The 16,875-nt window shown below is 37.9% G+C and overlaps 1 protein-coding gene across 1 annotated transcript; it reads left to right on the forward strand.

Moving 5' to 3' along the window:
• The first annotated feature begins 2,978 nt into the window (after positions 1-2,978).
• Positions 2,979-13,356, forward strand: LOC132904059 (uncharacterized). The gene is made up of 3 exons (XM_060953989.1): positions 2,979-3,073; positions 7,592-7,714; positions 13,041-13,356. Exons 1-3 carry the CDS (start codon positions 3,006-3,008, stop codon positions 13,354-13,356), a joined length of 507 nt encoding a protein of 168 aa, XP_060809972.1. The 5' UTR covers positions 2,979-3,005.
• The last annotated feature ends 3,519 nt before the right edge of the window (positions 13,357-16,875 follow it).

Consider the following 16,875-nt stretch of genomic DNA (forward strand, 5'->3'; position numbering starts at 1 on the left):
GATTGTTCAAAGGCAGTTATCTTATTTTTTAAATCATAATAACATAATTAGTCCTTATCAGTCAGGTTTCCGTGCGGGACATAGTACTGTGACGGCTTTGCTTAATGTTACCGATGACATCCGCTGGGCTATGGAGAACAAACCCCTAACTTTGATTGTACTTCTCGACTTCAGCAGTGCCTTCAACTCTGTTGATTTTGATGTCCTTCTCGGAATTCTCCGGTCTATTAACGTGTCACCTGTTGCTCTTACTTGGTTTTCTTCCTACCTTCGGGGTCGCTCGCAGTGTGTTCGCCTCGGAGAGATCTCCTCTGACTGGCGTGAGCTCAGTGCTGGTGTACCCCAGGGTGGTGTCCTTTCTCCTTTGCTTTTCTCTGTGTTTATTAATACTGTTACTAATATTCTTTCTTCTAGTATACATCTCTATGCAGACGATTTGCAGCTTTACCGGCATTGCTTGGCTGATGAGGTTGAGACAACTGTGGCTTCCATGAACGATGACTTATACAAGCTGAGTCGCTGGGCTAGCTCTTTTGGGTTATTAATAAATCCATCGAAATCTCAGGGTATGCTCATTGGTGGTAAGCATCTACGCAGTCGTATTGACCTGTGTGACTTACCCCCATTACTTCTGGATGGTTCGGTTATAGCTTTTACGGAAACTTTTTTGCCCTTTCAAACTAAAGTTTCCTTATGTCAATCCCTCATTCTTCCTCTCCTCCACTATGCTGACGCGTGCTTTTTGGATGCTACCGAGGAACTCCTTGATAAACTGGAACGTCTACAGAATTTATGTATCCGATTCATTTTTGGCCTCAAGAAGTATGATCACGTCTCGGAGTTTCGCAGGCAACTAAACTGGCTGCCCATTCGTCTGCGTAGAAATATGAGAATACTTTGCCTTCTTTACAATACTCTCTATAATCCTGCTTACCCCTCATATCTGCGCAACCGCTTCACCTTTGCTTGTCCTGTCGATACTTCATGCAGGTGTCATCGTAGAACCATGCTTAAATTTCCTACGCATCGTACGGCCACTTTCTCCTACTCCTTCTCTGTCCATTCTGTCAGATTGTGGAACTCATTGCCTCCTGAGATACGTGACTCTAAATCACTGTCCCAATTTAAAAATGAGTTAAAAATTATTACCTCTCCAAGCCTTGCTAATTTGGTATATATTGTATATACTTTATGTAAGTTTATTATTTTGTATTTATATATGTATTTTACTATATTTTATTTATGTATTTGTTTATGTATGTCTATTATTAGTTGTGTAAGTGGAGTACACGCCTGTCACCCTTTCCATCATGTCTCCTATCTCGGGTATGCTGGAAGAGATTTCGTTTGAAATAAGCAGAACCTTTGTAATTTTGTTTCTTGTGTTTATCAGTCTCGATGTTTTCTGTGTACATAAATTAGTAAATAAATAAATAATAAATAAACAATGTGTTCCTCAAGATCGGCACGAGATACCTCAACACAGCGCTCAAGAGAAAGTATGACTATGTCATGGCGCTCCTTACAGCGATGACCATTTTTAACATATCGATACCGGAAATTTCAATTGTCGTAAAGGACATTTTGCCGAAAATGAGTTATATTAGTGATGCAACGGAACTGGCATAACGGAAGCAGAAACGGAATCAGATGTCAAAAGTAAATCTTAACGGAAGCGGAAGCGGAAACGGAAGCGGAAACGGAAGCGGAAACGGAAGCGTTAATACTATAAAGAAAAAGCACAATTTTGTATTTTTAAATGTTTTTTATTAAATTTGTAGTAGTACAAGTAACAAAATTAAAAATTTTGAAATACCCACGACATAATGGTTTAAATGTACCAACCTATCTACTCTAAACGATGAAATTGGTTTCATAAAGAAATGTCTACTAAAGCGCCCCCTGATGAATTATTGACGTAAAACCTATCTAAGAATATGTAGCAATTTAATCCAAACCCATCACTGAAAACCGCATTAAAATCGGACTAGTGGTTTTGAAGATAAATGGCAACATTTGTTTGCACAAACAAACACACAAACAACCTCTCACCCCAAACGCGTTCCGTCGTGGGTAAAAATATAAATTAGTAGTCAAAATTAAATAGCGGCAAGTTATATTTAATAAAGAGTAACTTGGCCGCTTTTTCACCTTTTAGCCTATTTCTATGTTCTTCATATATTAAACCAGCTCCGCTAAATAATTGCTCGCTGGCTACACTGCTGGGGGGAGCTGATAAGTATTGGCGAACTATTGGCAAGATATGGGGGTATTTGGGTCGCTCTCGCCCCGCATCCGTTTCGAGTTCTGTTATTAGTTTGCGGAACCAGAAGCAGAAACGGAACTGAAAAAACATGCGGAACTTCTGCAGATGCAGAAGCGGAAGCAGAGTTCTGTTGCAACACTAAGTTATATATATATATTCGGAATCAGCGTCGCGAGATCTATCGATTGGTATATTTCATATAGTTCTATCTTTAAAAAAAGCTCTTTACGGCCACGGTTTTCAACAGCTCTAACTCGTTTTTTTTTACCTTTTGTGATGTATGGATAAACTAATTTTATAATAGGAAGTGTAAAGTCTAATTTTTATTATTTGTAAGGTCGTATATTCATTTTTGCATTAACCTTTTTATACGACATCATAAAGAGTACTATTAATTAAAAATAAAATGGTCGAAAACCTGTTATTTGATGATAGATACCTTTACACCCTATTCCGTGCTTAGTTTCTATTTTGTAATGAAGGCGTAAAGGTCGTTTGCTTTTTATTGTCCTTTACGACCTAAATTTTAAGAAAAAGTTTTTTGTCTCGTTCAAAATGCCGATAGCATAGAGCAAGTTACGACCCGTGCCGACTACGACTAGTGGCGGCGAGGCGCACTGCCGCAGGGCAACAGGGGTGTAAGTAACGGGAGCGGGAGGATTGCGACTCATACGATTCATTTTATAACGGCATTTATTGTGATATCATCAGTAGTAAAGGACGTGTTTATTATGTAAAAATGAATTCGTTAGAATCAAGAAAACGAAAAGTGGATTCAATATCACGATACCAAAGCAAAATGTTACGGTAAGTCATTTAATATAATAACAATTTCTTGTACCTATTGACCTAAGTATTATAAATAAACTAAAGTGAACGTGAATGTGAAGAAATAACGAATAGAATAGAATAGATTTATTTTCAAAATTGGATACAAGGTATCACTTATTGACGTCACATAACTTAAATCTAATTATAACTACTACCGCTTCCAAAGCGCATGTGTAGAAGAAGCGGCGGAACAAACTACACTGCAGCATTTTCATAGGACGTCAATTTACAAATATAGATCTCTTAAATCTAAATCGTGGTCGAATGCACATTGTCTACATTAAAAAACATGTATGAATGTAGAACTGATTATGTCAATACGAATATTTCGTCAAATAAAATAAATATAAAATAAAATATGTACATACTGTACAAATTATGTCAAGATCATGTCAAAAATACACAAGCATTTAAGAGGCCATTATGTCCAGCTCGGGCCACACATGTTTATCATTAATATAATCATCCGTGCTGTAATAGGCTTTCCTACAAAGTTCAACTTTAATATACTGTTTGAATTTTCTATCATTCATTTCAAGAACACTTTTTGGTAATTTATTATAAAATCTTATACAATTAATCAGAAATGATTTCCCTACCTTAGCCAGCCGATGTGCTGGGATCGACAACTTGTAATTGTTCCGCAGTGATCTACTAGTACATTCACCTACTTTTTTGAAAGAGTCTAAGTTTTTCCTAACATGCATGATGTTATCGAATATGTATTGGGAGGGCAAAGTTAAAATATTTAGGTTTTTGAAAAAATCTCTAAGGGAATCTCTTTGTTTAAGACCGTAGATATATCGAATTGCCCTTTTTTGTAAAATGAAAATAGTTTGTATGTCTGCTGCTGATCCCCAAAGCAGTAGACCATATGACATTAAACTATGAAAATAACTAAAATATACTAGCTTAGCAGTTGCCACATCCGTCAAATGCCTAATATGACGAATAGCGTATGCTGCAGAACTAAGCCTTTTAGAAAGTTTTAAAATGTGAGCATGCCATTTCAAATTTGAATCTAATGTTATTCCTAAGAAAGTAGTACTATCAACAAAATCTAATCTTTTACTACTTATACTAATATCCACATTTGCCTGCCGCACATTGGGAAGTGTAAACTTAATGCATTGGGTCTTATTTGCATTTAACAGTAAGTTGTTGATTGTAAACCAGTTAGAGATGGCGGCTAAAGTGCTATTCACATCATCACAGATTTCGCTACGGCGGTTCATTTTAAAAATTAGTGACGTATCATCTGCAAACAACACGATGCCAGTCTGTTTCTCAATCATGCAAGGCAGGTCGTTGATATACTACTCTGTCAAGAAAGTAGCAGGAAAAGATCAATAATACACAAACTGTTTGTTATTCATCCAAATTTATTTTTATCACCTTCAAAATATGCTCCTTTAGAAACGATACACTTACGCCAACGAATAATCCAATCATCAAAACATTTTTTAAACGCTGTTTCCGGAATTGAGGTCAGTTCTCGCCGCGAATTCTCTTTTATGTCTTCTACCGATTGAAAACGGGTGCCACGAAGTGGTAATTTGAATTTAGGAAAAAGAAAAAAGTCGGCTGGAGCCATATCTGGTGAATATGGTGGTTGCTCGATGGTATTTGTTGAGTGTTTGGTTAAAAATTCGTTCACAATGATGGCCTTGTGCGAAGGTGCATTATCATGGTGCAAAATCCAAGAATTTTCTTTCCACAAATCTGGCCTTTTTCGTCGGATTTGCTCTCTTAAACGCCGCATAACACTCAAATAATATTCCTTATTTACCGTTTGACCTTCCGGCAAGAATTCCGAGTGCACAACACCGCGATAGTCAAAGAAAACAGTCAACATGACTTTGACTTTTGAACGACTTTGGCGTGGTTTTTTCGGTTTCGGTTCAGTTGGAAGGCGCCACTCCGAAGCTTGTTGACTAGTTTGCATGTCAAACTCGTAAACCCACGTCTCGTCACCAGTAACAATGCGTTTCATGAATGTTGGGTCGGAATTGACTCGTTCTAGCATGTCCTCAGCGACTCTCATGCGATTGAGTTTTTGAAAAAAATTCAGGTCTTTTGGGACTAGCCGAGCGGCAACATGTTTCATACCCAAATGATTAGTTAAAATGGTACGGATCGACTCGTGAGATACAGAAAGTTCGGTGGCTATCTCTCTCAAAGTTGAATGAGGATTTTCAGTCACTATTTCCTTCACTTTTGCGATGTTAACTTCAGTTGCAGACGTTGATGGCCTACCAGAGCGAGGCAAATCTTCCATCACATCTCGACCGCTTTTGAACGCTTTGTACCACTCAAAAGCACGAGTTTTTGATAAAGTCGATTCACCGTAAGCCTTCTGTAACATTTTCAGTGACTCCGAACACGATATTCCATTGGCAATGCAAAATTTAAGACAAACTCTTTGTTCGATGTTTTTATCCATTATGAAATTAGCAATACACACTAGATATGATGTAACTAAAAATAGCACTGTATTTAATGTAAACAACAGATGCAACTCAAACTCCGCGCCAAAATGGAAAACAGTTGTGCCAATCTAACAACAACAAAAAAACAAAAATTTGAATTTGGAACCATAAATAAATAATCCATTCCCGATACTTTTCTGACTGAATGTATATCAGAAAGAGAAAAGGTCCCAAAATGGAACCTTGCGGTACCCCAATTTTTACCGTCGCTCCTTTCGATTTTGTATTATTTAAATCTACCGTCTGTAATCTATCACTAAGATATGATTTAATTAGTTCAACGGCAGCAGTATCGAACCCGTAATGAGCGAGCTTGAGCAGAAGAGTTCTATGATCTACGCAATCAAATGCAAAACACTCCGATGGCATCCTGTGAGTCTTCCCATGCATTGAGAATATGAGTGACAAGAGCCACACCTGCATCTGTTGTACATTTCCCCTCAGTAAAGCCGTATTGCTGACTATGAAATAATTTATTAGACTTAAAGTAACGCTGCATTTGATTAAGCATGATTCTCTCGAACACCTTGCTCAAAATTGGTACAATTGAGATTGGTCTATAATTACCAGGATCTGATTTTTCACCTTTCTTGAATAATGGAATTAGTTTACTATACTTCATTAAATTTGGAAATATCCCTTGGTCAACACAATTATTGAATATATATGCTAAGTCCCCAGCTATAATATTTATAATATGACATATCACAACAGCCGACATACCCCAATAATCCTCAGACTTTTTCAGATTAAGTTCTTTAAAGGTATTAATAATGTCAGTAGGGTCAATATTTAAGAATTTAAATTTGGAACTGCAAATGCTGACATTATTTCGTTCGTAGGTATAATAATTATAATCACAATAATTATTATACCTACGAATTAATATCATAAATGTGAACGTTTGTTTGGATATTTGGATGGCTGTCCGTCAATCACGCTGAAACTACTGAACAAATTTTGACGAAATTTGGTAAACAGGGCAGAGCTGACTTGGGTGATAGAATACTTTTTACTTACTCGATAAATGATTGTAAAAATTGAATATGGTTTATATGATGATCAGCTTTTACCTTTTTTATTTCATTGAGAATAAAATTTGAAGTCCTAATATAATTTAAAGATTTGAATTTTGATACCTTCAATACTATGCTGTAAAAATGTGCATAGGGTCGATGAATAACCCAGTTATAAAATTGTCTTGAAAGTATCTTTCGATTCGAGAAATGTGGTGTAACACCAAGGTTGTCCTATTCCACACTTGAACGCCTAATACTATAGGTAATAAAGTACCTATAGAAAACATGCCTGTACATATAAAATTATATATGGATTTAAGAGGTGAATTTCTCATTATATAGATATACCTAGGTATCTAAGTTTTCTTCTCCTGAGCGTATTCCCGGTTCTGCAATATAGCATTGAGGATGTACCTCAGCGCTTTGCTGCAGTACCCGGGGTCCGCTTATACTATACTTAGGAGATTTGACAAGGTTATTGGATGAATGAAAGACGATTCCGTGCTTCGGAAGGCACGTTAAGCCGGTGGTCCCGGTAGCCAAATGGCGGTCGTTATACATAACTACCCACTCAATAGGAAATAAGCGTAAAAGCTATCTTCTTCTAGGAATGAGAATTACGGGAGTTAATGGTGTCCTTTACGACTTTACATCATAACAAGATTTTGTTTGCTATGATGTCCTTTACAACGTTATAGTCTGTAACAAATTATAGACTATGTAGTTACTACTTGTGGTTCGCTCGCGAATAACGTACCTTGGAACTTGCGATTCCCATCTTCTTCTTCTTCTTCGGAACCATTTAGCGGATAACTCGGTTCTCGAGTTATCGTCGGACTAATGAACTTATACTACGAAATATTCTATGAAGTACTTACATAATTGTCTCAATAGACATGACTGAGCAAAGTGAATGTCTATAAAGAAAGATATTCACTTTCCTCAGTCTATTATACATTTTACCTAACAATCTGATACTCTTTCAGAGTTGATGTTGAGCATTATTATGATGGTGACCAAAGCAGTACAAGTAATGAAAATAAACGCTCCATTCTTGCAGAGACATTGGTTGAAGATAAATATTATGAAATTGATAATAATATTGCCACGTAAGTTAAGTAAGTAAGTAAGTAAATGCTTTATTGTTCACTAAAGGAGTACATTACAAATAAAAACAGTACAGTACAAAGGCGGGCTTATCCCTAAGTGGGATCTCTTCCAGCCAACCTGACAATAAGAGGATCATAAACAAAATTGAGGCAAGGGTGAACAACAGTTCTTTTACTAGAATTATCCTTAAGACACAACAATTAAATACGTAAAATACAAATAAATAAATAAAGTAAATATATAAACATGTATATATTCTAAATTAACTTTAAAACCAATTCAAGACTCGAGAAAGAATTTATTAAGCTTATGTTTGAATGAATTAGAAGAAGGGGACAATTTTATAAGAAGGGGCAGTTTATTCCAAAGACGAGCAGCCAACACGGAAAAGGACTTACCGTAGGTTTGAGAATGGTAGTCAGGAATCTGTAAAAGGAGGGTATTACAGGAACGAAGGCGTGGATCACGGATGCGAAAAGTGAATTTTTCTGATAGATATTTAGGGAAAAGGGGATTAAAAAGTACATTGTACAAAAAGGAGACAATATGTAAGTTACGACGTGATCTCATAGGTAACCAGTTCAAACGTGAGCGGAACTCCGATATGTGGTCAAATTTCCGAAGACAAAAAACAAAACGAATGCACATATTTTGTATCCGCTCAAGCTTATTTAACAGTTCCTCAGTCAGGTCGATATACGCAACATCAGCGTAATTGAGAACAGGGAGGAGCAATGAACGAGCCAAGAGCGCTTTAGTATCAGAAGGTAGAAACTGTTGCAATCGCCTCAGAGAATGCAAGGAGATAAAAGTTTTCCGGCTAAGTTCACTGATTTGAGGGGACCAAGAAAGAGTTTCGTCAATGATTATTCCCAAATTTTTAACTTTGGAAGCAAGAGGTATAGTGTCATGGCCTAATACAACTTTGGGAAACACCAATGACTTAAATTTAGAGATAAAGTGAGGACTAAACAGACAGAAACCTATAACAATGGCTTGAGACTTGGCCGCATTGATCAATAGACCAAAGGATTTGGCCCATTCAGCAATACGAGCCAAATCGGAGTTGATAACACTGATCGCATGGTTGAAATTATTCAGTGTAGCAGCTGTATAAATTTGGAGGTCGTCCGCATAAAGGTGGAATGAGGAAGACAGCGAAGAAGTAATTCCATCAATGAATAAAGAAAAAAGAATTGGCGAAAGTATGCCACCTTGAGGGACACCAGCATCCAAACTACACCAATCAGAACGATTGTCATCAACCTTGACCAACTGACGCCGCCCAGTGAGATAAGAGCGAAACCAGGCCAGGGTAGAAGAGGAGAAGTTAAGACTGTACATTATTGCAAGAAGAATCTCGAAATCGACTGAGTTAAATGCACTAGAAAAATCAAGTAAAACGAGCAGCGTAAGATTTTTGTTTTCTATGTTAAGACGAATGTCATCAGTGATTTTAACAAGTGCTGTTGTTGTGCTGTGACCAACCCGAAAGCCAGACTGGAGGGGACTCAAAATATTATACTTAGCCAGATGGTTAGAAAGACATTTTTGAACATGTTGCTCTAAAATTTTGGATAGAAGAGGAAGTATGGAAATTGGACGAAAGTGGGAGTAAGCAGTAGGGTTGGATATTTTAGGAAGAGGAACAACAAGCCCTAACTTCCAGGCACTAGGAAACACCCCTGAGGACAAGAGCTGTTGATAATATTAGCAATTACAGGAGAAACAAAGTCTGCTATGGGTTAAATCATGTCTAAAGAAATATTGTCATTGCCCACAGCCTTTGAATTAATAGAATTTATGATTTTTTGTACCTCGTCAGATGTAATCGATTCAAAGACGAATGAGGAAATGTCAGTAGAAACATTATTGTGAAGTCTAGCTAGAGTTGCAAGTTTTGAATTAGGTGAAGTACAAACTGGCGAGGTAGAGAAGTGTAGGTTCAACTCATTTAGATTGAACTGAAAATCTGTACCAAATCTCTGTTTGCCGATCCCCAGCCCTTTAAGAAATTTCCATAGTTTGTTGGGTGGGCAATTATCAATATTATCGTGAATATGTTTCCGCCTAGCATCACGACACTTGCGGTTGCACAGATTACGAAGAGAAACATAAGTATTATGATTGAAGGTAGAAGGACAATGACGTAGCCTCAGTTTTGCTTTGTCTCTCTTCGCCATAAGTTGTTGGATTTCCGGGCAGAGCCAAGGAGCAGGAAGGTGCTTAACATGAACAGGATGAAGAGGGGCGTGTTTATCATAAATAGATAAAATAAAGGAGTTGAAAGCAGCCACTTTTTGATCAACCTCATCCAGGTTCAGAATAGTCTCCCAATCCGCACGAGCAAAATCGGATATTAACAAATCTTTATTAATATGTGCAAAGTTGCGCAACAAGATGACTTTGTGTCTACGTTTAGGGGGTCTAAGTCTAAAAGAAGAAAACAGAAGGTCATGGGCTGAAAACCCTGGAGCCTTAAACTGACCGTGCTTAGCGACTATATCGGGGGAGGAAGTTATAATAAGATCAAGCAGAGATGGACGGAGATTGAGTGGAAAATGAGTAGCGTTAAGGGGAAGGACATGTAGATCTAAGGAGTGTAAAAGAGAGAGGAGAGTTTTTGAACGGGAATCAATTTTAAGAAGACATGTGTTGAAGTCCCCCATGAGGATAATGTGATCGAACAATGTCCGTGTGTTAGTCAAGACAGAGTCGAGTGAGTCAAAATAGTTAATGTGGAGAGATGGACTGTAAAACACTCCCAGTAAAACTTTAATTTTATGAAGGGAGACCTCCAGGAAAAGGTGTTCCAGCTTTGGGTAACAGGGGGAGATTGAGAAACCACCTCACAAGAAATATCACCTCGCAAGTAAATTGCAACACCACCACAACGCTCCATTCTAGTGGAGCCATCACTTCGAACCGTGTCACACACTCTGTCGTTCCTTATCAGCCTAAATCCCGGAAGAGGATAGAGAGTGGAAGGCAAAGACGGTTTCAGAAAACTCTCCGAAATTAGAATTGCATGAATGTTGCTGTTGGAGAAGGTATTGAGAAGATCTGCATAGTGACCAGGCACACTTTGGGCATTTATATGCACGACATTAAAGTTTTTAGCTAAGGAACGAAAAGTTATATTAATGTTGTCCCTGAGATTAGGAAGATCCTTGCCATCATTCTCAAGATTCAATAAATTGCTTGAGGAATTGATAAGAGAAGAATATTCAGAATCGGCAGAGGGGGAAAGAAAGTCGGACATGCGAATGAATTGGTTAAATAACCATAAATATATAAATAAAATAATATATGTATGAATATATTTAATAGATAATAAATTTACAACAATAAATTAGGTAATAATTATCTTTAGTTTTCTCGCCTTACCATAAAAATAATTCAAATTCAAATTCAAATTCAAATTCAAAATTTTTATTCATTATTATAGGATATTATTATATCGCTTAATAATTGTCGTATGGTTTAACAACTTGGTTGACGTCAAATAAATTACTTAAAAACTAAGTTTACTGCCGCTTCCAAGGCGTCAGTGCAGAAGAAGCGGTAACAAACTGCACTGCAGCATTTTCATCAACAACGTCAACTTCACAATATTAATATTACGACTTACATATTCTATTACTAAATAAGATAAATCAAAAATTACCGTATATTAATTAATAAATTAATAAAATTTAAAAACACAGTATAACCCCAAAATCGTACAAAAAAGCAGGACAAAGAAAAAAATAAAATAAAAAAATAAACAATAGTGTAGTGACAAACTCAATGCTGTAATATCTCATAATGAGAACTTGCTTTATGTGAAAGTAGGTAGGACTAAGCGCATAAAAACCGCCGTGTGACATGAGATCTTTCGGCAGCCCACTCCAACGGGAAAATAACAACAATGAGTTGTCAGTGTCAATGTCGTGCGTGCCATAAAAAAGACTGCAATAAATAAGTTGAAATGACCGGCCCTTTTTACAAACTTAAAATGTAGGTAAATGTTAAAAGTTCAAAACTATATTTGAAATATTACAGCAAAGATTTTACAAACTGAAGAGGTCTACTTTTTCGTCTGGGATCGTGTAGGACGTGGTTTATTTACAGGGCGCTCAGCCCGCTCCTTAACGGACAAGCCAGAAGCCCCCACAGCAGACTTCACCACAGCAGTGGGAGTGGAGCCAGCCGACTCGAGAGTCCCTGCTTCTGATTTATCTGAAGCATACTCACTGCCAAGTGCGGCATGAAGTTCGCCCAATGTTGAAATTCTGCGCTTTGACCCATCCGCACTAACTATCACAATTTTGCCATCAGCAGTCCAACAGCCCCTAACACCGAGGGACTTCCTGGCCTCCACAAACACAGCATGTCTTGCAGCTGTCAAAAACTCCGACAGAGTCAGACCACTGCCCTTAAGGTATCTTTTGGTAGCCCAAATTTTGTTTCGACAAGATAAGTCTGTAAATTTAATAAGGATGGGGCGTGGTTTGTCCATCTTTGAGTTCCTGCCAAGGCTTGTATGATATTACTTGGCTCAATATCTGGCAGTTGCAACATGTCATGACAAATGTTGAGGAATTTTGTGTGCAAGTCTACATCTGAGTCCTCTGCAACACCATGTAGGAGTAAAATGTTGGATCGAGCTCTCATTTAGATTGCATCTAAGGACTATAGTACCAAACCCATCTGTGCATTGAGGCCGGAAACTGCTTTCAATATGAATGATTTAAAAGTGTAGTACTCACTGGCAAGAGATGATGTATCCTGACCCTGACTTTGATTGCCCAATGATGCTTCAAAAGAAGCCATTTTAGACTTGAACAGGACAGTTATATCAGCAATATCTTTACTTAGTTGTCCAAGAGGGTCCATGGTGCTTCAATGAAAAGTGATCGAAACTTGTGTGGAGTGAATGATGAAGTGACGCAGATTTAAAATATGTAAACAGTGAAGAAAGGACTGAGAAAATAAGTACAGGCGAGTAGCTTTAAGACATTAACACATTGAAAACTATTTTGAATATTTAAATAGCTAAAATCAAAATAAAATAGGAAGAGCAACTTAAAACTTGTCTTATTGGTTTTCACTCCTACCGCCCAAATAATTAAATTGATTATTTAACAATTGAAAAGCGAAAATGTGTAGCAAATTTTACATTATTGTGTGTAAATAACACAGAATTGTTTTTCGTCAGAATATTTTTCATCGGAATTAACATAGATGAAACGGCAAAGAGCAGCTAGTCCTTTTTCGCGATTACATAACTGCTTGATGTAACAGCAGCCTGTTAGCAGCCTGAATAAGTTTTTATTTTTTCAGGAACTCGCAGCGTGCTAGTGGGAACTCTCTTCAGTCTTCTGCTAATAGTAGTGAAATAATAGATGGCACAGATGAAGAATGTTATAATGAAAATTCGAACGTAATTTCAAATATTATTCGACAACATAGCAAAGTAAATATTGAACGAAATGAAAAAGTTTTCAAAAAGCAGCTGAAAAAACATTTACGATCTTTTAAGTTTGGTGAAAATTCTGTGGTTTCCACTAATAATAGTATAATATTAATACCATCACCGCTTAAAATAAGTCAGAACCAAAAAACACAAGGAAAATATTCCAGCTATTCCTGTTGCTGAAGTACGTACTGCTCAAGTTGATCAAGACATGCTTTCGGATTTTGTCGTTGTACCTGCATCTGAAAAAAAAAATATCAATCAGACTACTACTGTTGCCGAGGTACTTACCGCTCAAGTTGTCCACGACATGCCTTCGAATGTTGTCGCAGTTCCAGCACCTGAAATAAAAAATGTCGACCAGATTATTCCTGTTGCCGAGGTACTTACCACTCGAGTTGTCTAGGACATGCCTTCGAATGTTGTCATTGTTCCAGCACCTGAAATAGAAAATGTCGACCAGATTATTCCTGTTGCCGAGGTACTTACCACTCAAGTTGTCCAGGATATACCTTCGGATGTAGACATTATACCTGCCCCTGAAATTAAGAAGATTGCTCAGACTCCTCTTCGTCAGTGACCTTGTTTGAGAGAGGACGTGTTGCGAATATTACTATTACAAAAATTACAAAAGTGCAAGCTAATTATACAATTACATATTTACATACTCAAAAATAAGTGTTGGAATCCCCTGTGCTATTACTACGCGCTATTTAACTCCCACCCGGCGGCGTCAAGTTCTTCCTGGTGCGGGGATTGTTTCACACCCGCTGCGATAAGAGATAGTCGCCATTTTTCATCTCTTTCTTTATTGCGACGACGCGTCCGATCCTACACGACTGACGGCGAACGACAACCGAGCGGCCATCAATCTACGAGCTGCTACGACCCCGTGACGAGGTCTACGAAGCGCCTACGACACCACTGAGCTACGACTTGCTTGTAGCTGACACGCAAGTACCACTTTAAAATAAACACAAGCTATTCTAATTCTAAGCAGTTAATTTGTACTGGGGTTATACAAACTACTACGCAAAATGTCTATTCAACATTCACCTCCTCAAATCAGATCAGAAACTGCTGGTTCTCGCAACATAACGTTGCTACAAGCGAGTGATAACATCCCTACCCGTACGCTGTCGGATTCCAATTTAAACATTACAATGCGGATGAACAACAAACGGCAACGCAGCGACAGCGAAACCAACACTACTGAGTTGTATACCGATTGTATTTCTCTGGGAGCATCGAAACAGGGCGAGGTACAGTTTACTGATACTCACACAGATAGATTCCAAGCTTTCCAACAAGAAATGTTATCGCTGATTAAAAACATGTTTTTGTCCCAAGAAAATAAAATTAAAAAAATAACTCCCACCTTAAATCAGATCCAAAATACGAACTCAAATATAGAAAAAGCCATATCTCATTTGACCTCACAAAATGAGGAATTAAGAAAGAAAATTGAACACCTGGAAATACAACAAAAAGGATTTGGAATATGCGATTATTCTTGAAGACAAAATTGAGGAATTGCAACGCGAAAGTCGTAAAACTAATTTAGAAATCAAAAACGTTCCCAAATTCGCGGACGAATCGAAGGAAACTTTAATACAGATGTTCAAAGGATTATGCGAGACTGTGGGCTGTGATTTTGAAAAATCACAGCTTAAAGATATATACAGAGTTCGGCAAAAGAAAGGAGGTAAAAGCGACACTTCAATCATAATAGAAACCTCATCAACCATTCTTAAGAGTGAAATTCTCAGAAACTGCAAGGCGTACAACAAAAAACACAAGCAGAAACTTTGCGCTAGCAACCTGGGCTTGAGAAGAAAGGAAGACACTCCAATTTTTGTGTCGGAGCAACTGACAGCTAAAGGCTCCCGTTTGTACTTCCTGGCTCGCGACCTCGCTAGGTCAAGAGAATACAAATACTGTTGGACTTCCTACGGCAGGGTATATCAGCGAAAGTCTGACAGCTCGCCTGTTATTATTATTAGACAAGAAGCTCAGGTGCAGAGCCTTATGGCGGTTGATTGACTAGGCTCAGTGACATATACTGGGCTATTGCATGTTTCTGTCCTACTCATAGTACCTAGTCCTTTAATTTTTCATTTTTTAATTGGTAGTTTAGTTGTATTCATTACTTTGCGCATGTGGTTATTTCATTGTTCATCCATTTATCTCAAACAACAAATGTGCATAGTCAAAGCTGGTATTCAGAGTTTAATGTATAGTTCAAAACAGACTTACTTACAGATGCAATATTTGACGGAAAACAGATATGTTGCCTACTACGATTATATTTTTTATAGGCACGTTTTAATTACTTTTTATGAATTACGAAAAAGTCTTATACTGTACTTAATTATTTTCTGCATGCATCAGACTCTTCGTATCAATAAACAAACAAATACATTCTATAAATATGAAAGTGGCTGGGGGATACATAAGATTCCCTTTTCGCTAATGAATAGATATCGAATAAATTTCCATGTTATTTTAAACTCTGAAGAGCATTTCAACAAAATATTTTATAGATTGGTATATTACAAGTGTTTATTTCCCAATATAATGACATGCATCATTTTACTAAGTTGTAATTATGGATAGTAACTTTACTAATATGAAGGAAATAGACAAAGTCAATATTGCAGAATCAGAGCAGATCTCTATGAATGATATCATAATAAGGCCTTGCATCACAAGTAAAAACGAATATACTATTGTTTCACAAAATATAGTAAGTATATATAAAAATTTTGATAACCTTCTTGTTAACTTATCGCAATTTAAATTTAGAATTGACGTCATTGTTCTGAGTGAATGCAGAATAGACGATGCCAAACCAATTCCACAGCTTGAAAACTACATATCTTATCACTCCACTAACCATATTAATCAGTGCGATGGGAGTAGTCATTTACGTAAGAAAAAGTCTCAAAAATAGCGCCAAAGAAATCAAATTAAATAACGCTTCATGTTTACAATTAAATTTACCGAATTTAACTATATATTGCCGTGTGGTTCCCGGCACCAATACAAAAAGAATAGGACCACTCCATCTCTTTCCCATGGATGTCGTAAAAGCCGACTAAGGGATAGACTTGGGATTCCTCTTTTAATGCCTGCCAATCTAAGGTCTGCCGCGCCGATGGATGCATGGCTAGAGGCGAGCCTAGTCTCGAGCGTGCCACTTCCGCCATGGGGTTGGGCGACCCCCAGGTAATGGCTAGCCTTACCCTGGCATGCGGGGCTCTGCTGGGGCGGACAAAATTGTTCCCTTGCGTCTCGTGGGAATCGCATGATGATCCGTAAAAAGCACCTAAATGGCGGCGATGAAGTCCGCACCCCATCACGTCTCGTTCCCGGCGGGAGCGGTATGCGGTCTGCTGAAAGCCGCTTTGCGACGATGAATGTAAGAGGAGGAATGAAGGAAAAGATTGAGGAAGTATGCCAGATGATGGATGAAAGACATTTGGATGTGTTGTGCGTGAATGAAACGAAGCGGAAAGGATGCGACGCGACGCAGCACGGCCCTTACACGGCGTATTGGTCTGGAATTTCCAGTACCAGCCGAGGCTGTCAAGGGGTCGGTCTAATCCTTTCTGCACGAATGGCTGAGTGTGTGAATGAGTATGAGTGTGTCAGCCCTCGTCTTCTATGGATAAGGCTGAAAGTTGGAATCACTCGGATCTT

This window comes from Amyelois transitella, chromosome W (genome assembly GCF_032362555.1).
Source record: "Amyelois transitella isolate CPQ chromosome W, ilAmyTran1.1, whole genome shotgun sequence".
Taxonomy (NCBI): Eukaryota; Metazoa; Arthropoda; class Insecta; order Lepidoptera; family Pyralidae; genus Amyelois; species Amyelois transitella.

Excerpts from the sequence above, each read along its gene's own strand:
- LOC132904059 (XM_060953989.1), top strand. The coding sequence starts at position 3,006 with ATGAATTCGTTAGAATCAAGAAAACGAAAAGTGGATTCAATATCACGA. Across the intron at positions 3,074-7,591 it reads TACCAAAGCAAAATGTTACG|AGTTGATGTTGAGCATTATT; the intron begins GTAAGTCATTTA and ends ATACTCTTTCAG. Across the intron at positions 7,715-13,040 it reads ATTGATAATAATATTGCCAC|GAACTCGCAGCGTGCTAGTG; the intron begins GTAAGTTAAGTA and ends TTATTTTTTCAG.